At 37.5% G+C, this 26,998-nt stretch overlaps 1 protein-coding gene across 2 annotated transcripts in view; it reads left to right on the top strand.

Moving 5' to 3' along the window:
• Dci (Dodecenoyl-CoA delta-isomerase) overlaps positions 1-20,750 on the top strand; it is a 62,187-nt gene extending 41,437 nt beyond the window's left edge. For both annotated transcript variants that reach the window (XM_081744957.1, XM_081744959.1), the window contains 4 exons: positions 5,594-5,714; positions 6,253-6,342; positions 8,449-8,592; positions 20,229-20,750. In XM_081744957.1, coding sequence (XP_081601083.1) covers positions 5,594-5,714; positions 6,253-6,342; positions 8,449-8,592; positions 20,229-20,384 — 511 coding nt within the window. In that variant the 3' untranslated portion in view covers positions 20,385-20,750. The remainder of the gene's footprint in view (positions 1-5,593; positions 5,715-6,252; positions 6,343-8,448; positions 8,593-20,228) is intronic.
• The last annotated feature ends 6,248 nt before the right edge of the window (positions 20,751-26,998 follow it).

The following is a 26,998-nucleotide window of genomic DNA, read 5'->3' as shown; positions in this document are numbered from 1 at the left end:
GCGCAGATCCTGATCATATTGCGAGGTCTTGCTGACAGTGTGTGTAATTTTTCGCGACACAATGTGGTTTCGTTTCTTAAATTAATTTACCCATGACACGGATGCCTTGAAGTTTGTGGTGTTGTTTGGATCGATGGGCAACGCCCACATGCGAAGAGTACCGTCATGAATGATAGCGCCACTGTTTCTTGCACACTTAAAGATATGTAGCACCTATTTATTATTATTTATTTTCGTTGTAGATGGTCTTTTTATCTTTTGTTCGTTGTAGGCGGTCTTTTTATCTTTCGCTCGTTGTAGGCGGTCTTTTTATCTTTCGCTCGAACGTGCACAAAGGATTCAAATTACCTTGCAAAAATTTATACCGGCTGAACACAGACGAGGACTTTCTTCGTTTCCCGGATATTGCTTCTGTTTGGATCCAATAGTTGTATGCTTTTCGTAGTTGCTCTTGGGTATAACGCACTGAACGCTTCCGTGCCGGGGAAGGTATATATGAGGAGCTGCTGGTTTGTTGCGAACAACTGTCTTCTACAGCTTCAGTGGATGATTCTAATTTCGAAACATCTTGCTCTTCTAAATCATTATCGGTATTATCAACATCACCATCTTCATCCGGTTCCAAGTCGTCATCGATCACCAATGTTTGTATCTCATTTACTACACTTCCGTTTTCTTCCAACAACTTTTTACTTCTTTCAAACGCACTGTATTCCTCCGACGATGGATCATCATTGCAAGTTCCGAACTCGCGAACCAGCATTGTTAAAATAATCGAACGCTTCATGTTTCAAACAAACTGATCGAACATAATGCGACACGATAGACACTCGAGAAAGCCACCTCACGCAATTGCTGTGTTCAACTACAGTGGTCCACTTATCATCCAGATATCACATGCTACGCTCATCCCAAGTTGCTTTTGCTTACGCAGGTGGACAAAGAAAGTTAAGTGAAAAATATAGCAAGTGGTGAAAAATAGTGGTTTACGTAATATACGTAATAATTGCATTCCAATCTATCAGATTTTATTGTATTTTATTGTATGATATATTAGTAAGTATATCATTTAACAAAAGGTAACTATATAAACTGCACATTGTTTTCGACCAAAAGCGCAAGAAACAAGAAAAACAAGTGGAAGCGATCCTTCCAGACCGGAACAGTTCTCTTCAGGACCATATGAACCAAATTGGAAGTAATATCATAAATATTAATGTAATAATATATAACTTGGATATTAAATTTCACTGTTAGTTTTCTTGGCTTGTAGATTTGTTTAACTTACATCTGTTTTCGTGATAATCCAGACTTTCACCATACAGGTACCAATCTCATAGATTTTCATAAATAACTTAAAGATGATTCTAAATCTTCCAAATAACTACAGATAACGATCACTAAAGTTCATAATTGACCTTTTGAGAACATGCTGGCCCTAATTGATATATCACATGACTACCTTTCCATTTCAAAAAATATCACGGATTTCAAGATAGCGGCGGAGGTTCGTGATCTACTCTACCCATTCTTCTTTTGCCAATGTGTGAAACGACTACCGTTTGCATTGTCTATCTTTCACTATTTTTACGATTTAACAGTTTATTTGATATATTTCTATAACATAGCATAGCCCTTCATCCACCAACTTTGATCCCCTCCCTCTCCGTTTCTTATGGCGCTCAACCGCTATAACTTAGCACATACACATATTTTCACATCCTCTGTCAGGCGCACTATGTCTCATCCCGAAACTCAATTCATCCATTTGGACCCTTTACTTGTCAGAATTTTAGGGGTGGTAAGTGAAATTTGCGTATGAGCAATTGATTATTATTTGTCTCTATAGAATAACTGTTCTTATATATAAATATTCACCGTTATTTATTCCTTATTTATATGTCAACGTCATCCGATATCTGTCATGAAAGTCAGGGAATTTCCTGCCGAAGGTCAGGGAGAAGTCAGGGAAATAGATTTCTCCAGATCAGTAGGAACCCTGTATTACTTGAGGTTGCAAATGATGTAATCGGGGAAGCATGTCTTGGAGTACATTTCATGCTGTTGCTCTATGAAAAGAAGGAGCCTAACTTTATTATCTGCTAAAGCGCATGAAACATTCATTTTGAGACTGTGTAGGGAATGTTGCACATACACATCCGTTTTTTCGGGTCCTCATATCCTAACATTGTGTTTGTTAACACACCTAGGCAAGTGAAAAGTTGCCTCATCTGAGAAACCAATGTTCGATAGGAAATTATGTCATTAACAATCTTTGTGCAGAACTTCTTTTTGCAATAATGCAGGTCTTTTTGACATGTCGTTAGCCTTAATTTCTTGTAATAATTGCACTTCATATGTGCAAACGTTATCGTTTATATACGACATCCTGCATAGTTGACTTCGGAATTCTCTGTTGCCTGCTCGCAGCGCGCGAACTGGCTTCCTCGGGTAAGTGTGAAACACTCTCTCTATTGTCTCTACCAGTTCGTCTGACACAAGAGATTTACCACTACTGTGAGAATTCACTACACCCGCTGTCGATAAAAATTGCTACTTCCATGCCTGGTAAACACAAAGGAAGTTTCTTTGAACTTGAATAACTTTTTTTTTATTTTTATTTTATTTTATTTTATTTTATTTATTTTATTTTTTTAAATTTTTTTTTAATTTTTTTTGTCTGCAAACCACCACACGCATTTCATCTTTTCAAGTACCGATGCCGTTTTTGTTTCGGCGATATTAGCGGTCACCGGTAGTCGTACAAGTATGAAAGTTTGCTGAAATGAACTTCCTTCAAAATATATTCTTTTTCTCTCTTTGTTTTTCACCATATTAAAACCACACTTTTAAGAACCGTTAGTCCTATTCTGGGTACCCTGTATAGTAAAGAATATATGTTCGTTCGATAAATGATAAAGAGTTTAATTCCCGAATTTCACACTTTCAATTTGAGCGAATCATTATATTTGTCATGTTGTGAATAAATAATGGGAAATTTTAATATCATAAAAGTTGCCTACTTTTTCCCTTAGATGTGTAGTTTTATTAAACGCTTAAAAACGTGTTTAATTATTTTGAATTCTAAGTTTATATACCGAGTTTCATCTTCGTAATTTCAGGAATTCGTGAAATGAAAAAAGAGGTTAATTCCCGAATTTCACACTTCCAGTTTGCCCCTTAGAAAAAAATCTGAACTCTACTTACTCCTTGTGATATGTTTCCAATAATCTTCCTTTGCCCCTGTCTTTTGTGATAAAAGGAAAAATAAAATTAAATGAAATCTCTGTGTTATCCCCTCTTGTTGAAATCTTATGCGGTTATGCTAAAGGAGACGATGATGGTGAGAAATGAATAAAATGGTAGAATGAAGAAAGTGAGGGAAACGCGAGAACCCCGAAAAGCCCACGCACACGATGTTTGTCCACCACAAGGCTACACTTGGCGCGAGCTGGGATCGAACCAAGGACCCCATGCACCAGAGGTGAACGCTCTACCACTGAGCCACCGTGACCCATGTGATAAGAGGAATATTCTGTCGAAGTTTCACGTTTCTACCTATAGTAATACGGCCTAGGCGATGATGAGTTACTCAATTCTGCTCTTTTATATAATACGAGGTATGACAATTAAATAACGAGACTGGTGTCATAAATGTGATGTATTGCAAAGAAAGTTACAATTGACTGTTTCCCCTTCAATATACTCCCCTCCCCTATCTATACACCGCTGCATACGTGCCTTCCATTGTTCAAAGCAATGCTGTAGGTCATCAGATGTCACACTGTTTCACAACTCTGCTGATTTTCGTTTCACCTCTTCCACAGACTGAAAATGTGTTCCCTTCAGTGCACTTTTCACTTTTGGGAATAGATAAAAGTCACAGGGAGCCAGGTGTGGGGAATACGGAGGATGGTCGAGCACAGGAACGTGCTTGGTGGAGGATCCATCCATCGTTCTTCCACAAATCCGGTCTGTTCTTCTTTATTCTTTCCCTCAGCTTAATTAAGACTTCTTTGTAGTAGGTCTGATTCACCGTTTGACCCTGAGGCACCCATTCAGTCATGATGACACCCCTGATATATATATATATATATATAAAAACGATCAGCATTGCCTTCACTTTCGATTTGCTCATTGGTGCTTTTTCCACTCTTGGTGATGTGGGAGTCTCCCAGTGCATGGATTGACTCTTAGTCTCGGGGTCATACTGGAAAATCCATGTTTCATCACATGTGATGACGTGTTAGCAAGTTTGGTTGTGCTTTGAGTCGTTCCATGACGTCAGAGCAAATGTCTTTCGAATGTCTTTTTGTTCACGAGAGAAGTTTTTCAGGACAATTTTTGCACAAACATTTGTCATGTTCATGCAAAATTTGTCTTACTGTCTCTTTAATGTTCGTCATGTCTGCGATCATCCGAATGCTCAGACGTTTGTCTTTCCGCACAAGTTCATTAATTTTTTGAACATTTTCTTCCGTTCTTGAACTCAAAGGGCGGCAGGGTCGTTCATCATCTTCAATCTTCTCCCTACCTTCTGAAAATCGTTTGTACCATTCGAAAACTCGCGCACGTGACATAGCATTATCACCATTCACCTCTTTTAACATTGAACAACACTCCGTCAGTGTTTTGTTTAATTTCACCAGAAATTAGATTAATGCGCTGCTCAACTTTACTGTTCACGATTCCGGCACTACTATAGAACACTATCCTTTTCATGCAAGCCTGCAAAGGAAAAAAGGAAGAAAAAAAAGCTTTCAAAATCATGAAACAAACAATGGCTGCTCATGAAGGTTTAAGATCAACAACACATCATTAGCTACCTCCCCCGACGATCCTGCGCGACAGGAGGTGGGCAGTCTCGTTATTTAATCTCCATACCTCGTAGAACAGATTTTGATTTTGGTATGAATTAGGTTATGAAAATTATTAACTTAAGGTAAACGTTTTTATTCCCGCAGTATAAATGTTGAATGCAGAAGACTTAATCTTAGAAGAGGTAAGCGAAAAGGGAATTCAGCTAACTCGACTTATGCATAATTTTCCGTATGTTTCTGAATACATAATTTTGATATTTATACTTGACTTCTTTCTTCCTCCTCAACTTTTGTGGGTATACAACGGTTTAACATTTGTTTATTTGTTTATAATCCATAATGGTTGGCGATACAATCACTTTCCATCTACTTCATATTTCAGAGTTACGAAAGTCATTGTTCTTCAAGAGATGAATTGTTTTCTTTCTTTCGAATAAGTGTTGTTATATCACATTAGCAAGAGGTGAAATGGTTCAAAACCCGCTTGTTTACATGTTCTCGTATAACAAACTACACAGTCGTTTGGAGTGGATCCTTTCGAACTTGTGTAAATATAGATTAGCATATTCATAGAAATCAGTCGGGCGGGAAGATATCACTGAGTTTCAAAATTGAAAACCATTATTATAAAGCTAAGAGTTCATTTGATACATATATTGCTTCCTATGTTCATGCGATGTGACATATTTACAGTTATATGGAAAAAGTAGTCACTTCATCATAAGGTATTGCTTTGATGATAGTTTAATATTTTTAAAACACTTCTTTTTCAGAAATTTCGTTAGTGCTTTTATAGACTTTCCGAAGATTCTTGTAGCTGTTGTGAATGGTCCTGCGATTGGAATATCTGTTACCACATTAGCACTGTGTGATGCTGTTTATGCAACGGACAGAGTAAGTAATGAGATTCATTTTTCTTTGAGTTACAAGTGGTGTGTGTGTGTGTTACCCTTGAGAAAAGATAAATGTACTTGTTGTTTCATAGAAGTACATAAATAAATAATAATTTCTTTCAGCAGAATTGAAATTCAGTTGTTATTAGCAATGAACGTTATACTTTCTACCATTTACTAAAGTTCGATTTTTTTCAATTTCTTCGAAAACAAACAAAAATTCCATTTTATAGTGTTGTTGATAATCAGATTTTCAGAATTTATTACTACTTTTGTGTTGAAAAAAATAAAAAATAAAAAAATTACTTGCACTTCTAGATTGTAGTTCACTTCTTTAAAGTTATAAGGGAATGTAGAACTTTTTTTTTTTTTTTAAAGTTGACCGCATTCTGGAGCTGCTTGGAACCAGTTTTTTAACACGAAAAGGGTAAGAATAATAAGAATAATAAGTGTGTGCTTTAACATGGTTTTGTTGTGTGTTTCTGGATTGGATATGACTTTTTTCTCTATTTGTGAGTATCTCTTCCTGTTATTTTCAGGCAACGTTCCAGACTCCGTTCTCATCGTTGGGACAGTCAGCTGAAGGGTGCTCATCGTTTCTTTTCCCACGGATCATGGGATTCAGTAAAGTAAGTTAAGAGCCAACTATTTTTAAAAGAGTTAACTGAGATAATTACTATTTTTAAGCCAGGTGAAAGTTAGTAGTCTGGATATTAAACATAATATAAACTAGGTGCGTAAATTGTCAGATCAAGAGCACTGTCTCAATATCACTCTTTCTGGGTTCGTGACCAAAACAAACACTTACTATTATTATTGTATCTTATCTAATTAGCCTATGGTATAATTTCGGCATATATCATCATGAAAGTACGATCTAAGGCTATTAGCTCATATATTTCAGAGGTCACTTGTAATAACCAATAAGATTTTATCTTTTGTTTTTAACTTGCAAACTTTTAATTCGGTACAGACCTCACCTTTTAACTAGCTTTAAATTTTCACTTTTTAAACTCTTAACGTTAAATTAGGCAAACAGTCCTGGATTCTCGCTTCCTCATATCCCATAGTATACTGCATGTTATGTCTTTTTGACTTTTTTATTTTATCTAATTTATTGTCCACATTGTGTATACGTAGTCCAGTTCATTAACCCTTTTAGAGACGAGCGTGGCATATTAACATCTGGACGAATAGGACGGGTGTGGTACATAAACACATCTGGATGGACATGACGGGTGTGGAGATAAACACATCTTGGATGTATATGACGGGTAACATAAACACTTCTGGATGGATGTGAAGGGTGTAGTACGTAAACACATTTGGATGGATATGACGGGTGTGGTACATAAACACATCTGGACAGGGAGAACGGGTGTGGTTCATCAGCCTCATTTACTTTTAATTTGTCTGATAAGTCATTCTATGTATTTGAAAATTATTTATTTTTACATTTGTTTTTTAAAAAAGAAATATATTTAAAATACACGTCCCTAAGTGTTTCATCTTTCTTTTTCTTTCCTTATCCTGTGTTCCTCTTCCACTTTCTAATAATATTTCTTTCCTTTTGTACCTTCCCAGTTTATTTCTTTTATTCCTAATTCTTACCTTTCCCATCTCATGAAGCGATTGAAAAAGGCAATTTATAATGTATGTCTGTAGTGTTGTGTTTTCATTTCTAATTTTCCAATAAATAAAATCTTTTATTTAACACAAAGAATGATCTTCCGAAGTTTGATCGTGTTATTTTTCTGTATATGAAACGGATAATGCAGTGTAGCAGGGTGTCTGCTGGAGATAACTTGAATATTTCCAGTATCGTACTAGAAATGTTTCCAATATATTACGATGAAAGAAAAATAAAAAGTGAGTACCACATACAATTGTATGCTGTGATATTTAACAGCCTGTAAAATATGTTGAAAAAGGCATAGTCGTCTTCAATATTCTAATAGAAAGAATTCACAGAAATTAATGGGTTAATATAAAATAAAATAATAATAATAAAAAAAGTAAATGTTTTGGGGCATTATTTCTCCTAGGGTGCCTGTCGTAATGCGCACACACTTTTATTTTGTTGGTTTACACTCACTCCTCACAGCCACCCTTTTCTCACCTGATTTACTGTATTAGATGTATTTAGACTATTTTTACATTAGTATTATATTTGGTACAGAAAACATTGCCAAGTAGAAGACCAATTGATTACAAATATCAAAGAGTAACACGTAACATATATTCATACTTACATATTCATGTGTGCTACTGTCTTCACACTTCACAAAAATGAGTACAATCTGTATATAAGTTAAGTTAAATAAAGCACTTTTTGTTACAATTTAACAGTTTTTTCCAAGCTGTCCTTTTCTGTTTGCAAAGCTTCTGTTTTCTCTTTTGCACACTGAAGCACAGTTTTGCGTTTCAGTTCGTTTTCTGATCTCATCAGCAGTAAGCTTTTCATTGACTGGCCAGTTAGCCCTATCACTACCTACACTCAGAAGATGGGGTTGCCATCTTGAAAGGCCTTAAAGAGAATTTTTACTTTTCTCCAGTATTACACAATAATTTTCAGTTATTCCAGTATCGATACTAATTTTCAATAGATTTCCAGTGTTAATACTAATTTCCATTAATTTCAAGTATCAGTAGACAATTTATATAGAGATATATCGAAGCTAGGGAGGAGTTTCAGTTATGTATAATACTTTTGTTTTCTGTGTTTCATTTCGTAGGCAAGCGAGCTGTTGTATTTCAATCGTAAGATCACAGCACAGGAAGCGAAAGACTGGGGTTTAGTATCTGAAATCTTTCCAGATGAAGCTCTGCATAAAGAGATCTGGCCAAGGCTTAAGAACCTGTCCATGTTACCTGCTAAGGTAAGTTGCTTTTAGGTAATTTCATGTCTCGAAAGATTCTTCGGGAAACAGTTGTATTACATGTCCTCATATGAGTTGTCCAATTCTAAAAAGTCGTTTGTCCACGTTACAAAACTTTCGTAAAATCAACGTTACTTTCTTATCATTGTAATTCCTACCCCTGAAAATAAGCAAAAAAAGATTTTGTAAAATGCAAGTTAAACATCTGAATACATTAAATGGGATATATTAGCTGAAATTAAGGATTAATAATGAAAAAATGAAACGGTGAAAAAGAAAATTAAAAAAAAAAAGTGGACAAGAAACGTTTTGGGATTGGGCAGCTCATAAACTTTCATGTAAAAGTCATTGTGGGCTTTATGTTTTCTCTGACACAATACTGTTTTTTTTTTTTTTTTTTTTTTTTTTTTAAAATTAAACATCCATGTGCCCTAATTAAATAAAGGGCTTGTAAGTTATTCTAGCGGAATTGCTTTCCGGAAACCTTTTTAAAACACTCCAATATTGTACAATCCCTGTGAATTATAGCCCAAACTCTGAAATAACTGTAAATAAATCACAAGCTGTATTAGCAACATATGACAATTTAAATTTTAGAGACTTATTGGTTCAAAAACCCAGAGCAATGAAATTGAAATACGTTACAGTAGATTTAATTATAGTGCATCGACTTAGATTATTTTCTCAATGCTAGAAGGTGTATAAATATCTTTATGATAGTAAACTATCTTGACGTAATATTTTTGCTTGAAATTTGTTTGTTTTTTTTTTTTTTTTTTTCAAGCAAACGTTTTCGGTTTCACGAGATAGTCGCGGGTTGTTTATTTTTTTTTTTCTTCAAAACGTTTACCATTTCGAAAGTAGTGTTTTGCAGTCCTCAGAGTGGTCTGATGTATCACTCGAATTTCAAATGCCGTCAAATGGGGTGAATAGAAACACATTTTTGGCTATATGAGTATATAAGTTTGGTGACGTTAAAGATTTCGCGAATCAGATTATTCCAAAAAACCGGTCTTAATATGCTAATGAAATTAAGTAAACGTCATATTAATTTATCAACTCCACTTTTCGTCACCTTGATTTTTCTTAATGCTTCTATTCACCCCATGGGTAGGGGTGAATAGAAACAATGACTTTATTTTCATTGTTGTTTCTTTTATACTACTGGAAAGGTAAAAAGGAACAGCGTATTTGTTGAAACAATTTGATATCTGCAAGATATAAGTTCAATAAGACCAATATTATCTAAGTTACAAACTTATAAAAGAATACAATGTACAAAGTAGGTACAAACGACCATACAGTTTTGATGATATTTAAAAAAAAGACTTAACCACTGAAATCACTAGGGAAACTTATCATATACTTAAAGCGTGCTGACGAGCTCCTAATAGGACCCGACAGTTTTGCCACAATATCCTCATGTAGTAAGAACGATTCTTCAGAAGTTTCTGAAAATTTCATTGTTTTTGGTGCTCTTATAAAACACTCCCATATATCCACCATGTTCACATTTTCGCACTTGGGTAGTGAATAGCCTTACCGAGTATTTTAGCTTCGAATAAACCTTTACCACAGTAAAATCACCAGCTTTAGAAAACCATCATCTAGTTCATGATCGTCTGGAATGTTGTGTTCTGGAGTGTTGTCTTTCTCCTCTTCCGACAATACAGGGTTAAACTTAAATCTTTGTCACTGTCGTGAAGAGAATAATAGTCGGAGCTCTCTGATGACGAGTGTTCTACATGCATCAGCTTTCTTGTTCGTGAGAGATCCGTTCCGTTGCTGTCGGAGTAAGAGAGTCCAGATTGAGTTTCGTTGTGATTTGATGAAAGTGTATCATTTTCAAAAAACAAACCAAAATTCTTACCAGAAACAACATCTATTCGTACTCTTTTCTTTCGTTCTTTAATTTTTTCTTCTTCTTGCATGCTCTTGAGAAGACCCATTAGGAAACGGTCTACAGTCTGAGATGTTTCTTGCTGTTCTGTTGCTTCTCGCTCAGTCTCTCTTTTTGGCAGCATCCTCAGTACTTGGTCTCGAGAAAAGGGAAAAATTCCATACTTTTCAAATCCAGCCCTTATAATCTCCTTCAGTTTGTCACACGTTTTTTTCTTTTTCTTTTTTTTTTAGAAGACTTGGAAATTTGTTCTTAGAGATGGTTGATTCATTCCTATCAGGTCCTTTTTTCAACTCCTCAAGAATTTTCCACTCCTCAAGAAGTGTTTCTATTCACACCATTATTTAAAAACCATAACAATAACCCAGTAAAGTTAAATTTTGATCACAAATAATTTACAAAAGGAAAAGTTTTACTATGAACCTCATTAAATGAAACAACAAACTACAAAATAAGCAAATGTTCAAATGCAACAAATATGAAAATGTCATACTTACCAAGAAAGTTTGCGGAGTGCCAAAATACCGTGTAGGATTTCAGTAACATATTAACGCTGCTGCCGTCTACCTCAGTGTTCTCAACTCACTAAAACATTTTGTCTCCGCTGTGAACACTTTAGCCATATAAGACTATGATAAGAAATTTCAGTTTTGTTGATTAATTTATCGTCCAGATAAATCCAAAACTAATCTGGGAGTTTTTGTTTCTATTCACCCCATTTGACGGTGCTCAACCTTTCAGAATAAAAGTTTTTTAGGATATCTGCAGGATTGTTTCAAAAATCTCCGATACATTAACACAAATGTCGTAATGTACTTTCTCGTAGCCGAGTAGCTACTGTGCGTTCTTACGTAATCCGAGTTCAATTCTGTGTGGAGGTACTTAGTTCGGATAGAAATTCGAGTAGAGGGTTGGATCCCACTTTAAACAGTAGGTTCCGTGTCATATAGGATCGGTGCCGAAAAGGAATGTTACCTGGAATCAATCCAATCCAAATGTTCTGATATAACTGGATAAATTACTTGTACAAGTTCTCGAGCTTTCTTGTGGCTATATGGTTACCGCACGCATCTTCAGCACATGAGACCCGTGTTCAATTCCTGGTGGGAGCTCATATGGTTCAATCTCACATTAAAGATGTAAGTCCCCGTTCCATATAGCCTTGCTGCTGAAATGGACGCTAAACTGAAATCAGATTATATGTTGCAATACCAAGGTGAGGGAAGTCTGACGGCAATTACAGACTTCTACGTCAACTCGTTTGGTACCTAGAGCACGACCTGAACATTACTCCAAGGAGAAGATGAGGGCATGGTGGCTCACTGGTAGAGCGTTCACTTCTGGTATGTGGGGTCTCTGCTTCGATCCTCGGCCAAGTGAGTTGTTGTGGACAGCATCGTGTCCGTGGGTTTTCTTGGAATATTCACTCCACAATGTACTTTTTCACTCCACCAATTCTTTCATCATTATTCATTTGCTTTAATCATTGTCTTTCTTAGCCTAAAGGACGTATTCGTGGGACGTTAAACTGAAAGATTTCATTTCATTTTCCAAGGAGGAGGTGTGCGATTTTCGTTCTTTATGGGCCAAGCGACAGAAACAATTTGCTATTCATCGAAAATTGGTGGAGGTCTGTTGAGAGAATGTTATGTCACAGAAAGAAATATATGTGTGGTGGAACGCATTCTCAAGTAATAGGAATGTGAAAGATGATAACAGAAGTAGCAGACCAGCAACGTCCATCACCGGTAAAAATGTGTGTGACATTGATGTGATTCGTGAAGACAGAAGAGTGTGGTTGCATGATTTTGCAAATTTTATATGGTTCAGTGAGACTATCTTTCATGACCAACTTGGGTTCAGGAAAGTGTATGCACGCCGGATGCCGAAACATCAGAGTGAGGGCCAAAAACATCTTTGAATGGGCAGTTCCCCGACCCGCCTCATACGATATACCCACGAAGGAAATTTATCCCTTCATCGCATCATAACAGGCAATGAAATCCCAAGACCCTATGGATACCTGAATCAAAAAACCAGAGCATGACATGAAGACATCCATAGTTATCACCGGCAAAGAAACCACGATATCTGCCGAGAAAACAGTGGCTACTGTGTTTTGGGACTGTTGTATTTCTGACAAAGGGTATAAGCATTACTGCGGACAGTACTGCCAAAGCATGGAGAGGCTGAAAGCAGCTATACATCAGTAGTGGAAAGGGGCACTACGAGAGAGAGTTGTTACTGCACGGTAACTCACGATCACATGCAGCCCAACGGACCTATGCACACATCATGAGTTTCAACTGGGAAATTCTTGACCACCCTCCGAATAGCCCCTTCCAACTGTAATTTGTTTGGACTCCTAAAGAAAAACCTGCCTGTGTGGGCGGCGTTTCGATACACTGAAAGAGGCACAATAGGCCACGTGGTTAGGGAATCTAAAGCAACATTTCTTTGCAAAGGACATGGACGATTTTGTATCATGTTGGAATGCATGTTTGTACCGCAATGGTTTCTGTCAAATGTTAGTGTAATACTGTGTGTCAAAGAGAGAGAATTTCAGATATTTCTCTGCACGTTTTTGAGTAAATTGAAAGTTCATCTTAGGTTTTGGTTCACCTTTGTAAATATAAAACATATTAATAGTGTGTTTTCGATTTTCGGTGAACTACTGGACTACTACAACTCTTACAAGGAAGGGTCACGCAGTGGCTCCGCTGAGATCCGAACGAGACAATTGTGTTTGCATTTGAAATGTATAACTAGATGAATCCCAGTTATACGTGCCACCGGGAGGAATATCGTGAGTTACAACATATTTTGTAATGTAAGAACTTAAAAAAAAAAAAAAAAAAAAAAAAAAAAAAGGCAGAATAGTTTGAACCGAGTCATTTGTTCGGAAACGGTTGAGTAAGTGGAAAACTCGGCCAACACGTATCCCATCATTTTCAACGACAAACTTTTTGGGGTAAAAAAACTTCGTCCCAGGGTCCCAGACGAGGTCCAACTCAAAATTTTCAAGGGGGGTTAAGTGGCACATCATTTGAAAGTTGTTGTAAAATGAAAGAAAATGCAGCAAGTCTCGACTCTCTACAACAACCCTGTGCAAAATGACGGAGGGCCAAAATGTAAACAAAAACTTAATTGAAAAGTCTATGGTCACCCCTATAAATCTGAAATGGTAAGACCTGAAAATAGGAAGGGAGTCTGGCATTATGTTCAAGTACAACAATTTAAGTGAAAACGTCTTGTCCCAGGGTACCCACAGGGTCCCAGGTGGGGTCCAACGAAAAAGTTTCAAATGGCAAGACAGGTTAAGAAGCTCATCGTTTGCAAGATCTTGTTAAATGAAAGTAGATGGAGCAAGTCTTGACTTTCTACGACAACCCTGTCCAAAATTGTGGCGGGTCAAAATGTAAATAAAAGTTTAATTGAAAAATATGGCCACCTTGAATCCAAGGTGCTTAAAACCTGTCATTCATAACAGTACAAATCTAAATCTCTATTTTTCTCTATTATGTATTTAGAAATACTAGGAAGACTAAACAACAATTGAATTTCGATTCACTTCAACTATTATTTCATTCGGTAACAACATATATATGGTTTCTTCTTAATGCACGTTCGTCACGGTTCTCTCGGCATTATTTACTTGAATATAACGAATATGCGATGAACACACAACTATAACTTCCTACTCATAGTTAAAAAAAAAAAAAAAAAAAAAAAAAAAAAAAAAAAAAAAGTTGAATACCTTCGGGTATTTTTGTAATTTTGTCATACGTAGTTCATACAGAAAGAACTTGCTGCACCAGTAAGTTGGGGGCTCTATTGTAACGTATTCGTGATGGTTACATTTGTATGTCATTCGTTGGTTTGATCTCAATACTTCAAACAATACCAAATAAAAAAAAAAAAATCATTTGCAAGATTGGCAAGTAGTACCAAACATATGTAAGTCATTTCAGTACATCGAACTGCGTCAAACTTTGTTGGCTTGGTCACAGTATTCCAAGAAATAACATGTTTATATACAAACTCATTTTTCACGCTGGCAGCTATATTGGATTACAGATTATACTCTTTGATATTTTGTGGACTATTAACCATAAACGTTCACTTCTCCAACACCAGTGGTGTGAGCTGGATATGCGTTCGATACATAGTGCGGCATTTTGAACTCAAGATGTCGCGTTTTTGAACATTTTGCATATTTTAGTTACTTACTAATCAACATTAATGCCAAATTTGTTTTCCTAGCTTCAGCAGTTTGGTATGCTTATTCTTTCGATATAGGTTTTAAGCGGCCATCTTGGATTGTTTTCCAATTTGTTTACATTTTGACCCACCGCAACTTTGGACAGGGTTGTCGTAGAAAGTCGAGACGTGCTCCATCTTCTTTCACTTAACAAGAGCTTTCAAACGATGTCCTACCTCTCTTGCCATTTGAATTTTTTTAGTTGGACCCCACCTGGGACCATGTGGGGACCCTGGGACAAGACGTTTTCACTTAAATCGTTATACTTTGAAAATAATACCAGATTCTCTTCCTATTTTCAAGTCTCACCATTTCCGATTTATAGGGGTGACCATGGACTTTTCAATTAAGTTTTTGTTTACACTTTGACCCGTCGCCATTTTGCACAGGGTTGTTGTAGAGAGTCGAGACCTGCTCCATTTTCTTTCATTTTACAACAGCTTTCAAATGATGTGCCACTTAACCCCCCTTGCCATTTGAAAATTTTGAGTTGGACCCCGTCTGGGACCCTGCGGGGGACCCTGGGACAAAGTTTTTTTATCCCAAAAAGTTTGTCGTTAAAAATAATGGGATACGTGTTGGCCGAGGTTTCCACTTACCCAACCGTTTCCGAACAAATGACTCGGTTCAAACTATTCTGCCATGTAATTTTTTTGTAGTTCTTACATTACAAAATATGTTGTAACTCACGATATTCCTCCCGGTGGCACGTATAACTTTGGGATTCATCTAGTTATAGCATTTCAAATGCAAACACAATTGTCTCGTTCGGATCTCAGCGGAGCCACTACGTGACCCTTCCTTGTTAGTAATAGTAATAATTGTATGCGGAGTGAAAAAGTGCATGACAGAACCCTAACTTTAACCCGAGATCTTCGGCGGCCGATACGTTAACCATTACGCTACTCACAAGGGACTTGATGCGAACCGTGACAGCTTGATATTTATGAAATTTGTACCCTGACTAATTGTGGATTGCTAATCACCGTGGGAATAGTCATTCGGTGCGGAAATGCCTTGATTACCCGCTATGTATAATACAATACCAAGCAGAGACCGGGTGAGGATGTGCCAAATTATATATATATATATATATATATATATATATATATATATATATAAAGCCGGAAAAGACAGAAAATGAAAAATGTATGCAGGTAAGTATGATACTTACGCATAGACGGATCTAGAAAGTAAAAACGGGGGGGGCAGCCAGAACCCAGATTATGATAGGTATATCACGAGTTAATATAAACTTTTAAAAATATATAAATAATACCTTAATTTATTTTGTTACTCAAAAAACTGGGGGGATAGGCTAGATCCGACACTGTACGTACGGGAGGGGAACACGTCACCAAGAATACGGCAGTAGTGTCACACAAGCAGTGTTGCCATCCAAACACAAACTTATAGTTTTTCAAATAGAACGTATACAATTTTATGGCATTAAAACAATTGGCTTAAAAAGTGAAAGAAAATAAGCAAAACGTAGGTTATCAGTGTTGCCAGATAAGGGAGATATGAGTCTCTAAAGTTGAGAAGTTATGGGGTCCATACAGAGAAATGAACAAATGTACAACAAAACTGCCGAAGGAACAAATGTGCAGTAGAGTAAACTACAGCATCCAGGGACTAACGGGTTTGATCGAGTCATATCGAGTGTGAGGCTAGGGTAAGGAATATACGTATTTTGCCGTACTATATGGCTTTTCTGTTGTATATATTGGTATATTATGGTAAATATTTTGCGCCTGTATATTACTGCTAAAATGAATGCAGTGTGTTTTGTGTTCATCGTTATCTCACATGCTAACGTTTCCTATACTCTCGACTGACACCTATCTGAGGTCATTAATCTTTGCAATATCGCTTCCACACAAATACCATTGAAATTGCTGCGCTGCAGGAAGACTTGCTGTTCACACTTCCGCATTATGTTACATGGGACTTCTTCTTACTACGATTACTCTAACACGTGCCCTTTTTTAACTGAATCCTGTATCAAGCCCTCATATCTATCTTATTTCACAACACTGATAACCCATCTCTTACTTATTTTCTTTCATGTTTTATGGCAATTGTTTTAATGCCATAAAATGGTATACGTTCTATTTGAAAAACTACAAGTTTGTATTGGGATGGCAACACTACTTGTGTGACACGACTGCCGTATTCTTGGTCACGTGTCCCCCTTCCGTAGGTATCAGGTTACCTGCATACATTTTTCATTTTCTGCCTTTTTCCGGTGTTTTTAGGGTATAACTTGGCACATCCTTACCCGGTCTCTGCTTGGTATATGTGTTAAACGTAGCGGGTAAACAAGACATTTCCGCACCGAGTGACTATCACCACGATGATTAGCGATCCACAATTGGTCAGGGTTTCAATTTTCATAAATATCTAGCTGTCACGGTTAGCACACGTCCCTTGTCAGTGGGCTCCCTGAACTTCCTTACAGTCCCTCACTTTTGAAGTCTGTGTTCTTTCACTTACAAGGAGAAAGCAGACTTTGGTAAGTGAACTTCGGGGCCATTTTTTGCACGTTTAATGAATTAATATTGCAAACTGGGAGAGCTCAATGACCAAAAATAGCGGAGAAAACAGTCTTAAAGTTTTCGACTCGCTGCGTATATTTTACGACGCACAAATTTACCAAGTGTCGGCGTGGCAAAGTGAGGAAAATCTTTGACTCATAAGTAAAGGATTCCGGGTTCGATTCCTGTTCGAGTCAAACTTCTTCTTTTTGCTTCAACCAATAAAGTAGTCATTTGTAACTAGAAGTAAAATATTAATTCACTATATTTATAATGAATAAAACAATAGAACTTTTCAAATCACTTGTAAAATCTTTCAATGTTCCATGTTAACTACGGTAGGAACAAAATTTAATCTATTCCGTAAAATATTATTGTTACCGCAGTTGTGTAAAAAATGTTCTTGACGCTTCGTGTCTACGTCTGTAGATAGTGTTCGAATTACAAGGGGAATCAGGAGGAAATCTCCTTTGGTTATAGCAAAATCCAGTATTGGCAAAGGGGATTTCCCCCTCAACTCCTTTGTAATACGCAAACTGTCAACAGATGTAGACACGAAGCGTCAAGAACATTTATTACACAACGACTGTCGTGACCAGTGGCGTATTTAAGGGGAGCGCTTCCGGGCTTAAGCCCCCGAAATGTTATTTACTATATTAAAGTAAATGAAATATCTTGGAGAATTTTCACATTTCCAGGACTAAAGTTGGCAAAGCCCACCTCCCACCGAAATAAAATCGTAAGTACGCCACTGGTCGTAGCCATAATATAACTCGTGATATCAGTATATATACGGAATAGATTAAATTTTGTTTGCTAATTAACATGGAATATTGAAAGATTTTACAAGTGATTTGAAAATGTCTGTTTTATTTATTATAAACATACTTTACTTATAGTTACAAATGGCTACTTTATTGGTTGAAGCAAAAAAAGATATATAGCTCGAACAGGAATCGAACCCGGGACACTTTACACATAAGTTACAGACTTACTCACTCTGCCACACCGTCACTTGGTAAATTCGCGCGTCGTACGATATATGCGGCAAGTAGAAAACTTTAAGACTGTTTTTCTCCGTTATTTTCGGCCATTGCGCTCTCCCAGTTCGTAATATTAACTCTTTAAATGTGCACTACCACCTCGTAAAAAATAGTCCCGAAGTTCACTTACCAAAGTATGCCTTCTCCTTGTTAGATCATATGGTTTATACCACAACTTCCTGTTGTGCATCGTCCACATTTAGAATACATCTAACGGTTGTATTACTATTATTATAGTAACAATTGGAGAAAATAACCAATTTTTAAGATACAAACCCCACCAATTTTACAGAAAGCTGTTTCATCCTTATGGTGGCAATTTGCAGTCGCCACCAGAGGCGCTAGTTTCGCGTCAGCAACGTGACGCACGCAGTACCGAGTAGCCAGACACTTGTGTATAAGCTGTGCAGAGAAGAGACGTGTGTGGGAGCAGAATGCCGCCGAAAATCGACCCTTTTTAGGAGGGCTATATCGCAGCACTTTCTGATGTAGGCTACAGCTATAGCTGAATAAAAACACAGTGCAAGAAGAAAGGTTTCACTGTGTCTGATAAAGGAATTAATGCAGCCATCCATCGCAATGCAAACCCGAGCAAACCATTGCCATCCGTCGTCAAAAGGGGCAAAAGAAGCAACCGGCTCCACAACGCAGTCAAGACGTCATTGCCAAGGTCAGCCGGTTTGTGACTCAGGAGAATCCACCCACCCAACGTGACATAGCTAGGCGTGTTGGACGGTCAACTGCAACTGTACACCGAATCATACGCGACAATTTGGGACTCAGAAGTGCACACAAGCGGCGGGTCCCTGTTCTGAAGCATCGTAGAACGGCGGGCGGTATGCAAAAGGCTGTATGAAGGTTACCTGGCAGGTAAGAAATGGCGTTATGTGATCACCTTAGATGAAGCATGGGTCTATTTGACAGGATCCCAGAGATGTGTGCAATTTACTACCGCCGCAGTGATGGAAACGATCATGCAAAGTGGGTTCGCTCCTGCAAGGAGAGTTTTCCAAAGGGATTTATGGTAGTAACGGGTTTCTGTGCAAAAGGAAAGCTTCTGATACACCGGGTGTCACCAAATGTCAAGGTGAATTTAGGGTATTATATCGAGCATGTACTGGAATCCATCTATCGCCAACATGCCCCGGCTTTGTATGGCAATGACACTGACAGAGCGTTCATCCACCAGGACAAGGCCAGCAGCCATACTGCCAAACGAACGGTGGCCTACATGACACGTATGGAACAGGAGACAGGTATAAAGACTATCCCATTTCGAGACATCCCCGTCAAGTCCCAGATGCATCCCCTATGAACTTCTGTGCTTTCGGCCTCCTCAAACGGAACATCAATAAGCTTGTCCGACCACACATGATGGCCTTTGGAAAGTGTGCAAGGAGGAGTGGGTGAAATTGGATAGGCAGTACTCAATAGAGGCCTCCTTCAGTGGAAACTACGATGTCGTGCAATCGTTCACCAACGGGGCTCTCACATCGAACATGATCGCTGGTGGAAACGGGGTGTTACGCCCTAGGGCACGGGTCTGTACTTCACTACCATAAGGCTGAAATAGACTTCTGTATATAATTGAATTCGCTCTTATAGAGGCATTGGTGTGTTAAAAATTGGTTGTTTCTTCCATTTGTTAATATTCTGAGTAAGGTTATTGCTACTGAAGTGTTATATTCTAAAATGCGAACAATCTAACTTTCACAGTTTAGCTTAGAATTCATCCCGACGAAAGGCATTCTTGTATTATGCCTGAAATATCGATGAGACGTTGATGAGTATTGGATATCACTATTAAAACACAAAGGTTAGTACAGTGTAAATTTTAAAAATATGTTGTATACGTTCAGTCAGAATTTTATAGTTTTTGTTTGTTTTCTTTGCAGTCTATGATTTATACGAAGAAACTTACCCGAGACCGTTTACTCAAAACTTTGCATGAAGTGAACGAAGCCGAATGCAATCGATTGGTCGAGCGATGGCAATCCGAAGACTGTATGAATGCGATAGTCAACTTCTTAAGCAGAAGGAGCAAAATGTGAACCATGGTTTCAGCTTGTAGCGGAAGATCGATGTAACCAGTGCCAAATATATTGCTATCGGTGATTTTGTTTTGATAGAAAGCTATTCCAGTGTTCGATTACGAACAAACTGAGAGTTCCTTTCATAGTGCCTCTGTTCTTATCACTTGGAGCTTTCTTTTTTTTTAATTTCTGTAACGAGGAAAGTTGTTTATTATACTCAGGAAAATACATGTAATAGGACAGTGAAAGATTACCATTTGCTATAAGTGCACTTATTGATGATGTGTGCATGAAGCTAGTGCGGTGGGTGGAATCATTTTTGTATCATATTTTGTAAATTCATACTAAGTATTTTTCACAAATAAAATAGTATTAAAATGTTAACGTGTTACTGCATATTTCTTATTGTGATTTCAGACATCTGCTTTTGTAATAGGACGCGTTTCTTGGAATTTATTTGTGTTTTTAAAGAAAGGTGGCTCATCTCTTGCGTGAAGAATCGCTTTTTCGATTCCAAATCATGTAAAAACACTCGTGCCAATGGTAAAAGTGCCCACGCTTAAATAAATTTCTTTTGTGTATATATGTAAGAGGACGCGGAATCCAGTGGAAGTAATGTTTGACATATCCTTCCATAAGTCATGAGAAAAATGATCTCAAAGTTGGAATATAAATCTTCGCGTATATCCCAGATATATTGATCATAAGGAAGAAATTTCTTGAATATATCATACTACAAACATCTTTTTCTTAATAAACTTTCGGTTACAAAGGTAATTAATTAAAAATAATACGCATAAGAATACATGTTTATAATTACCTATTGAGGTATTTCATAGTCTCATCAGCTTTTCCAGGTTATTGTTTCCTTAATGACTAGATAATTATTTCTTAGTTATCATGTCTGTATTAAAATGAAAGAAAAAATAAGACAGAAGTTGTATTTAGTTGTTATATAATATTTTGAAACAATAACGTTGTTTAAGACAGTGTGGGCAAAATTTTTAGTGGGGCCAAGGATTAAAAAAAAAAAAAAAAAAAAAACGCGTAGGCGGGCTAATGTAATTTATTGAGAACAACAGTGGTACATTTTACAAAAATCGTGTAATACTAAATCCTTGTTAATGATTGAGAGGCACTCGAACTTGACTGCACTCATTCTCAGAAGTGAATTAAATTTGGGGTACGGTAACCTCGCGGGATGAAATCTTGCCGGACGAAATTTCACCATAATGATTTCGTCAGTGTAAAATATTGAAAATATCGTTGTATGCACACTCATGTCCAAAATGATTGTCGCATATCTATAACTGTCTTTTTGTAAGAATGTAATTTGATAATGATTTTGCAGGATACTTTTAATACTAATACAATGTGTATAACCGGGAAATGTATATTTGTGGTAAATTTCATAGGAAAAGACTTATAAATGCGAAAATTAGAATGAGCAAAACAAAATGTTGCTAAATGGGACAAGAAAGTTTTATTTTCGTTTTATTATTCTTATTTACTGCTCTTTTGACGTGAAATTTGCCACATACGTGTTTTTGCCGATTATACACATACTAATATTATAAGAAATACCGGGCGAATTCGTTATCAAATGATATTCCTACAACATATTTATAGACATGCGACAATAATTTTGGACATGAGTGTACACACACTAAAAATAGTGTATATAGTAAAAGTTCCAATAATGTATATCTTCCTAATGTGACAGATTTTTGTCTCGGTAAGAATATATGTATATATTCACAGACACACTGAAATATAGACACGGACAGTCTTCGTCCCCGACCGTAACATGTTACTAACGTGTTATTTTACCTTTTCATAACGGACAGGAACTGTTCTCAATTGAAACGTATTTAGTACTGAAAACTTGGCCTTTCTGCAATATAAAAATTAATCTGACCGTATTACAATCGACAGAAAATTAATTTCAAATGGTCAGCCGTTTTCAGGTGGTGATGACACAGACCACGTCAAGTTGAATGCGCAGAAAAAAAAAATATAGAAGTTGCCCCTTTTCCCCATTGAAAGCTGAGTTTCCAAAAGAGGAGTTTATATACAGATTTCCATTGACAAATTTTGAACTTCGGTGGTATTCGCAATTCACTGTCACCAAATAATTTAACTTAATTAGAGTCGATGGATATGATTTCTTTTAATTTGGGTTTATTTTGAGATTATATATCCATTCATTTTGAACCGTCAATATTTTTCGCTTCTAGTTCTAAATCAAGCATTTTCGGATTATTATTCATATATATATATATTTTATTTTGACCACAGAAACCCTCATATATTATTATTAAGGGCAGGATTTTGGGCTGCGATGTTTCAGTCCCGAGATTTTGAGCGTTTGCCCGCAGGATTATATCACAACTTTGAAGTCTTTTTTCTCGTGATCTCATGAACGAATATATTGCATCCTCAAATCAATATAAAAATCGCATTCACTTTTACCATTGGCATGAGCGGCAGCTCTTCATGGTGGATATATCATCATGGCTTGAGTTCCTTTAATTTTCTCATTTCATCAAGTCTTCTATCATTATTTGCTTCGCTTGCATTTATCATTCGTTCTCGTTACCCTAAACAAAAAATTAAACAAACTAGCCCACCATTGAGCATTAGACAAATATCCCTTTCTGTCTTCTCTGATCACATGTGATGAAAAGTTGGTACTCTGTGGTAATCATAGACGTTCAGACAATGGCTGGATGCAGATCAAAAGCTAAAGAATACACCCAAATCAGACCTACTTGCAAGAAAAATCATGATAACAGTTTGGTTGAATTAAAGGGGAGTTATCCATTACAGCTTCCTCAAAGTGGGTGAAATCATTAACACACATATCACTCTCAACAAATTAGTATTGTGCATCAAAAAATTATTGACTTCTTAGTCAGCTTTGCTAAATAGAAAAGGTGTAATTTTTCTCCATGAATTTGCACGATCACATGTTCCACGCGTGACCCTACATAAACTGAAAAAGAGTTGAATATTAAGGTTCTGCTTCATCCACGTTATTCACAAACCTGTCCCCTACCGATCACCACTTCTTTAAACATTTATAAAGCTTCTTGGTGAATAAACGCTTTGTCAATTAGGAAGCTTTGAAAACCGCCTTTAAACAATTTACCTAGGAACTGACTCCTAAGACTGTTCTTTGAAAATGGCATAAACACACTTCGAAGTCGATGGGAGAAGTGTATTGAAGCAGATGGATCATACCTTGATTATATTAAAAATGTGTGTATGTGTGAATGTATATACCGCACAGTTTTCATGGAGATATCTCTGTGGAATACATAAATATTATGGTGAGCTAATTTTAAAATATGTACATTACCTCGAAAACAATGAATAGGGAGGATAAAGGGTTATGTGACCTAGCATTTTTTGTAGATGGACGAAGAATGTACTACAAAAATACCTCGAATTATTATACAAGGCGAATGTAAAAAGCGATGATTTTTTTTTTAAAGGAAAGAAATATATGACAAGAAATTTATTATGATTGATATACAAGTACATACATTGGCTATTACGTAGTCACCATGAACCTGCAGATATCTCGAGTAGCGTGGCAGAAACTTCCATATACCCTCTGTGTAAAAATCTGCCGGCTAAGTGTGCAAGCCAGCCCAGAACTGATGTCTTGAGCACTTCACTGTCGATCAAACGCTTCGATGCAAGCCATTATTTCACGAGAAGAAAATGAAAGAAATCGATGGGAGCAAGGTCGGAGCTGTAAAGGCGACGACTGAATAGTTCCCATCGAAAGCTTTGGATTGTCTCAACAGCACAGGCAGCTGTGTATGGGCGGATGTTGTGATGGATCAAAATTCCAGAGCGTAGCATTCCTCTCTGCCGATTTTAAATGGCATGTCGCAAATTATTCAGTGTTCAGCAATACTCACCTGCTATGAGTATTCGAATTGGTTGCAAAAATTCTACAAGAATAACACGGAATACTGAATAATCTTTTCCCCCTAAACCTTTTCGTCCCAAAACACGGTTACTATGATTTTATAAACTGACGGTGTTTGCTTGAATTTTTTCGCTTTAGGCGAACCAGAGTGCCGCCATTGCATTGACTGCTGCTTTGACTCCTCAGTGGCGTCGATATCCAGATTTCATTCTCCTCACTATGTGAGAAAAGAGAGCACTCCTATCCTCCACCAGCGGGTCAAAATTCACGTGCAGCTGTCATTCTTTGCTCTTTCTGAGCGTCCGTCAGCATTTTTGGTACCCACCTTGCACACAGTTTGTGATAACCCAACTTGCCAGCCACAATTCGACTGCACTGTTTTTGAAGAACTTCTGGAAACTCTTTGACGAGTTCAGTTATTGTCAACTGGCAATTGGATCGCTTTTTTCGTTAACGCCTTCCACCAGATCGTCCGTCTGAACACTAGGCCTTCCGCTACTCTTATCTAGCTGAACACTTGGCTACGCTCATCGTCATGAATATTTGAAAGCCCTTCTCGAAATTATTTGCACTATTGTTTAACCTTCCCTTCACTCATTACTATCGGTCCATAAATGGCACACAATTTCCGATGAATGTCAGGTGCATTCTATCCTTTGGAGTTAGAAACCGTATGACCTGAAGTAAGATTTGAAGCTTTCCTGGCGCCGTACATGATAAAGTTCTTCTCGGGCAATCAGCCAGGTGAAAACTGGTGGATAGGCCAACGTTTCGAGAGCTGTCATCGTTCTCATCATCAGGGCAATTATGTAGAATAATCTGTTATTCCATCCATAAAAATCAGGTTTAGCTGAACACAGTTTAACAGAAGGCCATAAAGTTTTATTTAAGGACACATCCATCATTACCAAGAGCACCAATTACTGAACCAGGATAGTAGCCAAATCTCTTGCTATAGCTCATGAACCGAACAACGTTAATAGAGACACTGGATTTCAACTCAGCCCCCTGTGGAACCCGGTCATCAGTACCACAGCAAAGAAAACGACACACAAACATCCAGATAACCCTCAGCCAATCAGTACCACGGACTACGGAACATAGTCAGCCAATCACAGCTCCAGTTTTCAGATTGAATCAGCCAATCAGGAACCAGCATTTTCGCCAGTCCAGAGCATATATTACTTATATCCGCCGATCTCTACATAATTGCCCTGATGATGAGAACGATGACAGCTCTCGAAACGTTGGCCTATCCACCAGTTTTCACCTGGCTGATTGCCCGAGAAGAACTTTATCACCGTATGACCTGTTTCACTTCAAATTTGGCAGGATTTTGAATTACGGCAGCCATTTCACTTTACTGCTACTCGGACGATTCATCCCTATTGCAAGCATAGAATACTAGGGCATGCTTCTGTGCATGTTCAACTTTATCAGTGTTGCCGACCCTGCGTAAAAAATAGGGTCTTTTTTACATGCTCCTCGTAGTATCTAATTAACAACGCCGAAATGTTCTGACTACATGCAGATTGCACAAATCAAACACAAATATACTTCTAAATATAGAAAACCTTTGTACAGCTAATGACTTAGTGATGTTAAGAATATCGGGATTGAATTACTACGGGCGTAAGCTTCACAGGCGATCTCTATCTAAACTACGGAGATACGCTACTAATTCTAACTAGTACCTAAGAGTTGTATAACTTGAGCAGGCAATGAATTCCAAGATGGTAAACTAAACCAGATGACTTTAAAAAAATAGATATACACTACGCCTTGTGAGATGAGTGTGGCCAAAATGACAGAAACGTAAGCCAAAAAGAAATAAAAAGTCTAAGTCTACCTTTATTTTAGGTAGTGCTGGAACTCGAACCAAGTGGTGTAAGCCACAACACTGCCAGTTCCGTCAAATTATGGTGTGCAACAAAGTTTAGTTATTGTGAATACTTCGTCAAACATTTTAGTTATTCTAACAGAACTACTTGTACTTGGGAGCACATCATCTTCCACTCTCTCCCTACCAGTGTTGAGCCTCTTATGACATTCAATCAACAACGAGGCAAAGAGGAAGGAAAAATGTATAAACTCTTTTCAACATTTCAAATATTTCCTTTGGAGTTTTCTCTAAGCGAGCACGAAACTCGATATTCATTCTTTGCTCCTAAAGGTGACGAGGTATCAGAAAACGTCTATACTTACCCGCATAATGCATCAAACTAGCGATTGGTCAAGCTGGAAATTTCTACACGTATTCCGAAGGTCATATATAAGATTCACCTCTGAAAAACTTCCATCAAAAATATCTTCGCAGCAAAAAATCCTTCCCTTTTCCTAATAACCGCACTACAGAAGGTTGATCCGTCTACGTGTGACCGATTTTGACGTCTCACCTACCTTAGGAGAAACCACGTGACCCACATGTGAACACCATGTATCTTGGCAATAGCCCTGCATCGTCACTTCCATTGTAGGAGGCTCCGTTGAAGTACAGGAACGGGAATATTGAGCCACTCCTTCTGGTAGGCTTTCCACAGGCTACGGCCAGTGATGACACGACGAGATAGAAGTGCATTTTTCAATAGGCCAAACCTACAAAAGTCTATGGGACGGGATCAGGTGACTTTTCTGGTATGTCCTGGAAGGGCATAGCCTGGATACCGGTGTCTGCCATAATCTGTTGCAG

The sequence above is a fragment of the Thermobia domestica genome, chromosome 18 (genome assembly GCF_964235325.1).
Source record: "Thermobia domestica chromosome 18, izTheDome1.hap1.1, whole genome shotgun sequence".
In the NCBI taxonomy this organism is placed as follows: Eukaryota; Metazoa; Arthropoda; class Insecta; order Zygentoma; family Lepismatidae; genus Thermobia; species Thermobia domestica.
The sequence above is the reverse complement of the archived record's forward strand: the minus strand, read 5'-3'. Positions and strand labels throughout refer to the sequence as shown.